Raw genomic sequence first — 10,384 nt, 5'->3', positions numbered from 1 at the left:
AAAAATGGTACTACACGAGTAATTCGGTCCACAGGAAAAAAAATTATCGTGTCTACAGACACACAAAAAAATCATTTAAGAATCTATATCTTCTCAGCTCCGTATCGAAACTAAAGCTGACAATAAAAATAATAAAGGTATCAATACAAAATATATATTAGCCTAATTTTCAATAGAAGAGGTATTTTTAAAAAAAATGTTAACAAAAATTATCATATAAAACACTGTTCTTAAGTATTTTAAATATATGTTACTGCATTTAATGAACACAGACAAAACCATAATAAACTTGTGAACATATTTAAGAATTTAAGAGGGGAAAAATGTATACTCACATATCTAATGTACCATTATTTGTTTAATTATATAGAAATAACATTGTTTCTTAAATTTCAATAAAAACACCAAATAATAGTTTCAGCTCATAATGCACAATAACTTTTTTCGCCGAATAGAAAAAAATATATATAACAAATGGCACCACCATTTGTTATATTACAAAAGAGTAATTTGTGTAAATATTGTTTCCAAATTTTTAATTACAATATCAATAATTAATTTTATCTTACACCGCAAAATTTGTTTTACTAAAAATCTATGCACCACATATAACTAGACAAGAATAATAATAAAAATAGTATTACATAAATATATTTTTAATTTAAGTAAACGATATTACAATTAGCAAAGATATATAAACTGAATTTTGAATCATTACTAATCGACTTCTAGTTTCCTAAAGGAACCTTCGATTGCGTTTTCAATATTATCCAAGTTGTTATTGGACATTTTTGGGCGTTTACTATTATCTGCAACAATTGATGATTGGGTTATAAGCCATTCTCGGTGCCTTATCAACTCATTATGCCAGTCGTCTGCAATGAAAATATAAATGTTATTATACAAAACAGATTATTAAACATAGATTAATTAATGAAATTCGGGTACATTGAAATTCATATACTAGGTGAAATTTTTTAAAATTATGTAAAAAATGATTAATTTTTAACACGAGACTCTACCATATATAAATACAAATATTAAGATATTATTAGTTTAAATAGTCAATTAGTAGTTTAAACTAAGTACCAACTTTATAAAACATATTTATGAATAATATTCAATGTTTCCTTCAAAACAGCTAAACATATATCCTTAAAAAAAGTCCAATCTATTCTAGTGCTTCCGTAAATATTTATTACCCAACGTTAGGCAATGTGTAATTTGTAATTTAATGTAATGTAATGTGTAACTTTTAATGTTTGAACGACATTACCTTCTGACCATTTTTCGAATTTCTGCACCGTAATTACTGACCCAATTGCAAAGTTTTATCATTAAAAAGTAAAACTAAACAAATATTCGCAGACTAGGTAATCCACGTGGAAATAGATAATGAGAATCTCATCATTACATGATGCAAAACACCATGCGTAGAAATAACACCTAAGATCACTTGAACGCTTTTCTATACGGATTTCCACATTCAATTATAATAGATCTATTACGAATACCTTCCTACAAGTTATCAATATCAGTATAATTGTTTGTAATAATTAAGACTGGCTACCAACCTGTTACTTCGTCCGACGTCTTTGGATAAGTTCCTCCGTAATTAAGCGGAAGAATACTAGGATCAATGTAATTTTTCAATTCTTCAATGGATTTGTGATTTATCACCTATAATATAAATACTTTATTGTAATATTTGTAAGTAACTTTTAAAACTTGAATGATTTACCCTGCAGGAAATTTTAGTACTCAGAAAACTTGTTATCATATTTACTAATGGTTGCACGAAACTTTTTGTATTAATGAAGTGAGCTTGATGTAGCCGATATGGGTACGCCTAAACGAAATAATAATTATACGTGTATTAATTATATGGTTCTTACCGAAAAAATGAGTTTTCAATATATTCTATTATATGTGTAGTGGTTTTTATTTATGTTACTGATAAATATGTTTGGATTTAATGGGTTTATAAAATGGTTAATATTTTATAAATTCCCCTAGTAGCTTTTTATAATTATTTTTGAATCTTGAATAATAGATATATCATCTACAACAATTAGAGTAGTAATAATTTTAATATTAAACAAATACTTACAAGTGTACTTTCAAACATTTTCTTAACATTCGGTATACATGCTGTTACGTGATTCGTGGAAAAATGTTTCAAATCGATAATGAATATATCCTTATTATAGATGTCCAATTTTGCTATTCTAAGATCATGTGTCATTATGCATACTTTAAAAAAATCATGACATAAAAATGTATGGAGATCTTTATTTCTTAAATAACAGAGGCTTACTCTGTGGCCCTCATGTGTAGGTTTTGGTAAGGGGACGAAAGAACTGAAAAAAAATTAACAATAAAATATTAGTAAATTAGTAATATTATTAAGGGACAATAAAAATATAAATTGTATAAATTTATAGTTGTAATAGTCAATATTTAATCTTGCTCATTTGTAATTTAAATAAATTAAAAAATATAAAACAATTATTAGCAGTTCTATAATTAGGGGCAACTAAGTATATATTTAATATGTATGTAGATACTGACGATAGTTTCATTGATTGAATATTCTCTGGTAAAAACGGATCCCATTTAGAGAAGTATTCTGGTACTGATAGCTTTATAGTGTAATGCTGGTCCAACATTACTTTGGTTTTCTCCAAACTATTCTTGCACGTGATCAAAAACATTTTAATTCGTTTTTCATCAATCATCTTTCCGTCATCTAATAATTAATTTTATTGTTTGTTGAGTAATATTAATAACATAGTATTTTTACAAGAATAATGGTTTCTAAGAAAAAAAATTAAATCTAATTATAAAAATTTTATATTTTACCGTCTGGGTTCGGAAGGTGGAGCTGTTTTCGCATCCACTCCTTGAGAAATTTCACGTCCAGATTCATTTGTGTCTCAGAAGTACCCAACTCGCTAAAGAGTTTATTGATTGTGCTTAGTGTTGGTAGTATTAACGTTTTAGTTTCCATTGCTACTGAAACACCGGTAATTTACACGCAATTTTCGAGCGTTATAAAGGATTATTATAAAATAAAAGTTAAAAACTTTCTTAGCGTACACCAACAAGCTACTCCCTAGACTAAGGACAGTATAATGTTATACACTATTTCTACAAACGGCATTCATTTTATTAGAAGTTTTATCGTCAGAATAAATGTATGAGTTTTGTTTTTTTAAATTTTAACGTGAAATTCATTAATTAAATCAGTTTTATTCATTGTGTTTATTATAGTTGAGGTTTAATTGTAATTAAAACCAACCAAATATTAAACAATACCTTTTATTAATATATAAAAAATATGCATAAAGTTTTTTTAAAAATTCAACTAAAAAACAAAAAAATTAGTATTTTTTTTTTTGGCCTTATATACGTCATTCGTGACCTCCATCGCAACAACCCCGCCTCTCCATGATTCTTTTTGACATTAGTTAATTCTTCGCCATTTACTACGCCTACCATTTGCTATTAACGACAAGTAATATTAATATAAAGAGCTCATCTCTTTACGGTTATTAATTATGAAGTATTTCATTAGCACGTCGATTGTTAAGTTACACTTTGTACTAAAAAAACTTCTTAAAACCAGACCGCATGCAATCCCAAAAAAAACAATATTACGTATAGCTGCTGGTGTAATAAACTACAGCTAAATTACATAATTTCCGATAGCGATGGCTTGGCCGTTATAAAAAACACTACATTTTAGAGTTTTTTATGTAATACTTCTAATTCTATTTTGTGTTATGTTTTTTTTTTTTAAGGAAATAAATTACTTTTAAGTATCATACTACTTACACACTTATTCACAGTTATTACAGATATATAATGTATACTTTTTATGTTGATAAAATATGTGAAATTATGATAAACTAAATAGAATGTATAATATTTACTTGTGTTGTTGTGTTTATTAATTGTTTTATTTTGTGAAATGTTGTGTATTTGTCTGTATTTAATATTTAATATGTATTGTTTTCTTTAAAAATTATTTTTTAATACATTTATAATTTTGTTGTTGTTAGAACATTCATATCTTTCTTATCCTAAGTATACGCATGTATATACGGTGTCTGTCTGTGATAATCAACAATATATTATAAAATAATTTCAAGGTATAGAAAAAAGTTTTAAAAAATAATTATATGATATATTTATCATCTACAATTTACATCTTAAACCGGTTACTTTTTACATATTTAACAATTACATGACGTTAGCAGTTAGCAGCAGTTGGTCTGTTACCATCAAATATAAAAATCCCAATGGCAGAAATGAGTCAATTTTTAATACATTTCCTCTAAATATGGCTTATCATAGTTCAAAAATACACCCCCTGAATCCACGATATTTTCTAAATCGCAAAACCGACTTCTTCTTATAGCAAGTCTATAGATCAGAAATCGTACTTCAATGAAATCGTTTCTTGAGCAGGCCACAAATTAAAAATGTTCATCCCTTTCCCTTAAGAATCGAGAAAACCATCCAAAAAGTTTTTTTTTATATTTCAACTTAAAAATACTGCGTTTTATAACTTTTTTTTTTTAATAGTCGAACTAGTGTTGTATGACAATATTCTTTAGAATTCATTGCTTTCTTTGCTTTCGATAAGCAGTGAAAAACCGAAAAGCTAAAGCCCCCCAACCCTCTTCCCGTCCTACAACTATGTGCGTGGAACACTATTGTTACGCTTTCGCAAAAACACCTAAAACAACTACAAATACGCTGCCGAATCGTGAATAATTATTTGTTTTAATGTTTGTCTTTCGCTATTTTGTGAAATTGTGTTCTTCAATTCAAGTAGTTGCTTACGGAAAACGAGTCGAAAAGGCCAAAACTCAGTAACGGTTTATTTGTGCGACCGAGTTGACTTTGGTAGTTCTTAAAATATTGAAAACTATAAGCTTTCCGTCAGTTTAGAATAAAATATTATAGTTTCCGATGGATCACCGTGGCTTGCTATTGACAGCATTGCTGTTTTGCATTTACACTATGAACGTGTACGCGGCTTTCGAACCGGTTTGCAAAGGGAAATCGTTTCAGGATGACTACGACAACTTTTTGGTTTATTTGGACCTGGGATACAAGAATCCGGAACCGAGCACCAGTCAGAATCTAGCGAACACAGTGAAACAGATCCAGGTAAATACACTGTGCGGAATTCAAACGATATGTCTGTCGATTATGCAAATAACGAAGGAGAGCACCTCCAACGAGTTTAAGTTCGACACGTTTAAAGGAATTCCAAAAGACGCTATGGTAATACTTTACAACATCAACGCCAACTACGACCGCCGGGCCGTCTATTCGCTGTTGCTGTTCTTTTTGTACGTTGAATTTATTCACGAATATTATAACAGATTTTACGTCGGACAAATGAATGATGTGCACAAAATGATCACCAATCAACTGACGAAGTCCATGAAGGACTGTCCAGGTGATAACAAATTCGTCATTACTGATAGGAACTTAAAGAGGCCTATACACTTTTCCTACATGATAAAAAAACATTTCGACGGAATTCGTGAGAACTTGCAGAGGGCCACCGCAGTAAACCAATCCTACACACGGATCGATGCCGAAAACTTCCTCTTCGGTTATAGAAATGTATATGCCGACGACTATGATTTTAATTTAATCGTAAGAAAATTTGGCAAATTCGGCGAATGGGACGACGACGTGGCCAGTGTGTTTTCGAATGCGTACCTGAAGGCCACAGACCCTACGGACCTGTACGAAGAGTTGAAAGGCATAAAAAAGTATCAATTCTTGTTCTTGACGCTGATGAAAATGATCATTTTGCGAAGGTTATACGTTCACTTTTTGCTGGTTACTGACGAAAACAGGATAGTATTGAACGCTGCAATGTACAAGACGGTCAACTCTTTCGTCGCCATAACTGGTTGGAACGATGACAAGACCTTTGTCAAAACGTTACATTTCTTGCAAGTCCAAACACCTTTGCCAGAAACTACCAATGATGTTATCGATCATATTAAAACCGATTTGGAAAAAAGCTCTTCGAATTTTCCAGGCTGTAAGGTTTGGGAGATAGCCAAAGAAGACTTACAACTCATGTATCACAGTGACAACTTTCCGACCGTTATAGAGGAAAATCATGGGATAGCTGCACATTTCGTCAAAAAGGTCAAAGAATGGATGGAGTATGTCGACCGAGATTACATCAAGTCAGTTTTAGATTCGTCATATCGAATCCCTAAGAATTTCCCTGAAAACAGAAGTCAACCCCCTTTTTTTAATAAATAGCATCGTTTATACCCGTCGATAAATGTAATATTATGCTTTATAATTAATATATATTTAAATATTATTGAATAATTTTCTGTATATTCATTTATTATATTTTTTTTTTCTTGTTTTCATTGAATACATCAATGAGAACGGAAAGGACTAAATTATATACAAATTAGGTTACTTTCTAAGGTTTCCAACTTAAACGGTGAATATAAAAAAAATGAAAGTTTTGTTTTAAGGTTTAATGAACAACATTACAATACTATACTATGCTCAATGCTAATACCTATCTATGGTGACTTTTGGTTATTGGTTTTAACATTCAAGTAAATCAATTACCGTTTATTTAGTCCCTATTAAGTCACCAAAAACGATTTTTGTAATAGTCGTTTTCGTGAAAAGAATCCGTCGGTCTAACGTTTAATTTCTTAATAAGTATCTCAGGAGAAATATTATTATGTCTCAAAATCATCCGTGGAGATGTAATAACTAGTTGCGATATAATATGTTGAATGTTCTCTTATTACAAAACCAAGTATAATCTGAGATGCCGCCGTCGTCGAGTACAGTTTATTGAAAAGGTAAGTAACTAGTCTATAACTGTTCAATATTATACAGTGATAGTTACATTCCATTAACTTATGAAAAAAATTAAAAATAAATATATACAAGGTGATACAAGATTAGGTTAGGTATGTAAGAGACTTTTTTTTTGGAAAATTTGAATGTTTTGAAAATGAATTTTTTCCTATGCCGATAGGTATATATTTTACTGTATTTTTTTAATACTTATTTAGTGGGGATGTTACTGTGTAACATTTGAACGAATGCCAATCTTAAATAAAAAATCTTTACAAAGACATAGCAAACGGACAGGTTGATAATAAGTAAAGATTCAAACGCTAATTTTTTTTTGTGACCAAATGCCATAGTACATAATTTAGCCATATCATATGACACAAATGTGTCGGTATCTTCATTCCTATGATAACAATGTGTAGGGTTCGGTAATGGGACCAAAGATTTGATGAAAAAGTGATAATGAAATATTAGTAAATTATTCATATTATTTAAGGACATTTAATCAAAATTATCAGTTTTATCAATTAGTCGATATATTTTAATTTCGCTTATTTGTAATGAAAATAAGTGGCAAAATAGAACTTTTTGAAACAGATAATTTCCAACTGTACGATTTTGAAAAAATGTTTAATGATTTATTGAAATTATTATTAATTATTATTTAAAAATATTAATCAATTACGGCCCTTTTAGTATAGACACGTTTGGCACGTCCTAGTATATCAGATTTTCCAAACGCTTGAAATTCCAGATGAAAAATGTTAATACTGATCTAAGATGTTAGAAATTATATACTGGCCGGCGAAAGGATTTATTTATAATAAAAAATTAGGTTATCCACATTATTATCCAAATATTTTTATTAATTTTAAAATATTCCACAAGAGATGGAATGTATTCTGTTAGTCGTAAAATATAATTTGTTCTATACATTTATAAAATTAAATTCGGAATTCTGACAATTGCCCTACAATTTTAATTACTCAAGTAAAAATGTATTGGACCCAAAATTTAATAATTATCAAAATCGTTTTAACGTTGGACACTTCAAATAATTTAACTAAGTCGATGATAAAATATGTTGTTTTTTGTTTTCGAATATTTTCTTATTTAGGACATTGGTGTACGACTTTTACTGTTTGAACAAGCATACAAAACAATAAATCGAAACAAGTATTCTTCTTATTTTAAATAAATATTACAACTTGAAACGTGTTTTCAATACGTTTTCCCTTTTAAGAAAGTGAATATACAATTATTTAGAAAAGTAATGATAAAGGTTTTAAATTTTGAATGTAAAAATAATTATAGTTATATTATTTATGACCGGACGTAGACAACTTTAGGTGTTCTAAGACCAATTGTAGGAATATGGATAAAAATAAAATACAATACAATACAAAAAATATATGTGTTCTTGATAATTTATAGTTTTTTTTTATATTTTATGAATAATAATATGTTTACAATATATTTACAATTTTCTCATTTCTGTAAATTCTACCCAAAGGTATACAACAACATTTGTGCCTATATCGAATATGTTTAACATAATAAAACTCCAAGGCCTTTTATATACTAACGCATTTAATAGTACGAAAAATCTGAGTACATCTACCATTAAGGAGATTTTTTATGTGTGTTATTATGACCTATATGTTTTTTCTTATCGATACGAATTTAAGGCAAATAAAACGCAAAAAAAAAAAATATATTACTAACCGTGTGTTGTTTAAATCTATAGTTCTATTATTCTATAGTATAAATGCATAATATTAATATGATTCAATGATTTTTATGAAGTGTTATGACGAAATATTATGTATATTTACTGATTTACATAACGTATATAACCAGTTATTTAGAAAACAATATATAAATTTAGCCATAGTACAAAATAAGTCGTTGTTATCGCGATTCAAGAGAGGTATATTTTGGCAATACACGCTGAGTAGGAATGTACTATAATAATGATAAAAAATATATAATGTTATTGTTATCAATAACATTAGAATTTGATTTATAGTATAAGTACTGCGTTCGTATCGGGTTTAGTTTTACCATCTTTTGATTTCAGTGGAGGCCCGTCGTAGGAGAATTTGAAACTGAGTTTCCCCTTAAAAATCTTTAGCTACTAATAAATAATATGGACATTTTCCCGAACTACAAAGTATATCCTATAAATTTAATTGTGTTTTATTGGGTTTCGAGCCCCCAGCCCTCTCGCTTTACAGATAGACAGTTGAGCAACTAAGTCACCCAGGCTATATACTTTATATAACTAGGTAGGTACCTATTATAGAGTTTTTAAACATGAATCATTTTCAAAACGTATTAATACAATTTTTTTTTAATTATAAAAACATAGATTATTATGGCTGGTCAAGATTTTATAATTTGTAAATAAATTTGTGCTAACACATTATAATAAAAAAATGATAAGAATACCCTAATATTATTATTATTATTTTTTTTTTTTAATTCGATAAAAAGCAGCATTTTTTTTTTAAAAAAGCCTGAAATTAAAAAATGCTAGGGGGCACAGACTTTGCTCCCCTCTGGGTGCCCATGTCCAGGGCCCTGCAATACCTGGCGCCGGAACTGCTTCCACAAGGAGTTGAACAAAAGTAAAAAAGAAAGCATTATGTTATCTTTATAAATTGGTCACAAATATAAAATAGGTTCTCTCTATACAAATGTATTGTTATAATAACCCATATATCATTGTTAACAATATAATGAAATATTTTTATTGTCTATTTACTCACTCATACGTAGCAACCTGGAAATTGACTACGGTAAAAGTGTAATTTTCCCCTTTTTTTGGAGGGTTTTCCTTAATATAAAATAAGTTTGATCGCAGTTTTTTTTTTGTTGAGAAAATTGTATATGTTACAGTTCAGTTCTAGATAATATACCTTAGGTCTAATTTTCCCGACCTAAATCCCTAAAACTTTGCTTCGAAAAGTGAAATAAAGAAAAAAATTCTATCTTTTCTATTGGAAACTGTTTAAATTCCACATAAATTTGGAATTAATTTGACTTGTTAGTTGTTAAATTTTTAAAATTGCGCCAAACAAGTTTTAAAAAACATTTTTTTGTCCACATCTTAGTGTTACTCTTTACGTTGAAAATTCTAAGGCCATAGCAAATAGTCAAAACTTGAAAATGTTATCTAATCGGATATACGATTTGCGCACATAAATATTTTATTCATTTACAACTATTGCCTTCAAATCCTTCATTTAAAATGTTAGTAATATATATTTTACCATTTAAGTTACATGAGTTTATATAAAAATAATTAGTTCTGGAGGGGGGGGGGGTAAAAGCAAAAACACAAACTGGCGAAAAATTTGAATCACAATAGCTCACGGTAATATGATCACCCTCTATTTAATAAATAAAAAATAAAAATATATATATAAATTTAAATCGCTTCGTAATTATCACTTATTATAGATTACATTTTGATAATTAAGCGATTTTGATAAGAAAAATATTGGGA

At 28.7% G+C, this 10,384-nt stretch overlaps 1 protein-coding gene across 1 annotated transcript; it reads right to left on the bottom strand.

Moving 5' to 3' along the window:
* Positions 1 to 717: 717 nt before the first annotated feature.
* LOC126847941 (clavesin-2-like) lies at positions 718 to 3,025 on the bottom strand. Its single transcript, XM_050588383.1, has 6 exons — positions 2,863 to 3,025; positions 2,572 to 2,749; positions 2,111 to 2,360; positions 1,742 to 1,849; positions 1,575 to 1,680; positions 718 to 875 (listed from the first exon to the last, which is right to left on the bottom strand). Exons 1-6 carry the CDS (start codon positions 3,008 to 3,010, stop codon positions 718 to 720), a joined length of 948 nt encoding a protein of 315 aa, XP_050444340.1. The 5' UTR covers positions 3,011 to 3,025.
* Between the last annotated feature and the right edge of the window lie 7,359 nt (positions 3,026 to 10,384).

This window comes from Adelges cooleyi, unplaced genomic scaffold (genome assembly GCF_023614345.1).
Source record: "Adelges cooleyi isolate 19-005CV unplaced genomic scaffold, UGA_ACOO_1.1 ACOO_flye_CR_arks_rails_tigmint_CR_PRNA_14, whole genome shotgun sequence".
Lineage (NCBI taxonomy): Eukaryota > Metazoa > Arthropoda > Insecta > Hemiptera > Adelgidae > Adelges > Adelges cooleyi.
Note: the sequence above shows the minus strand (reverse complement) of the source record. Positions and strands in the feature narration are given on the sequence as shown.

What these genes read in the sequence shown, in the direction of transcription:
- LOC126847941 (XM_050588383.1), bottom strand. Translation starts at nt 3,010, where the DNA reads ATGGAAACTAAAACGTTAATACTACCAACACTAAGCACAATCAATAAA. An exon ending in CCACCTTCCGAACCCAGACG is followed by an intron (nt 2,750 to 2,862) that starts GTAAAATATAAA and finishes ATTAATTATTAG; the next exon opens with ATGACGGAAAGATGATTGAT. An exon ending in AAATGTTTGAAAGTACACTT is followed by an intron (nt 1,850 to 2,110) that starts GTAAGTATTTGT and finishes TATTTCGTTTAG; the next exon opens with GCGTACCCATATCGGCTACA.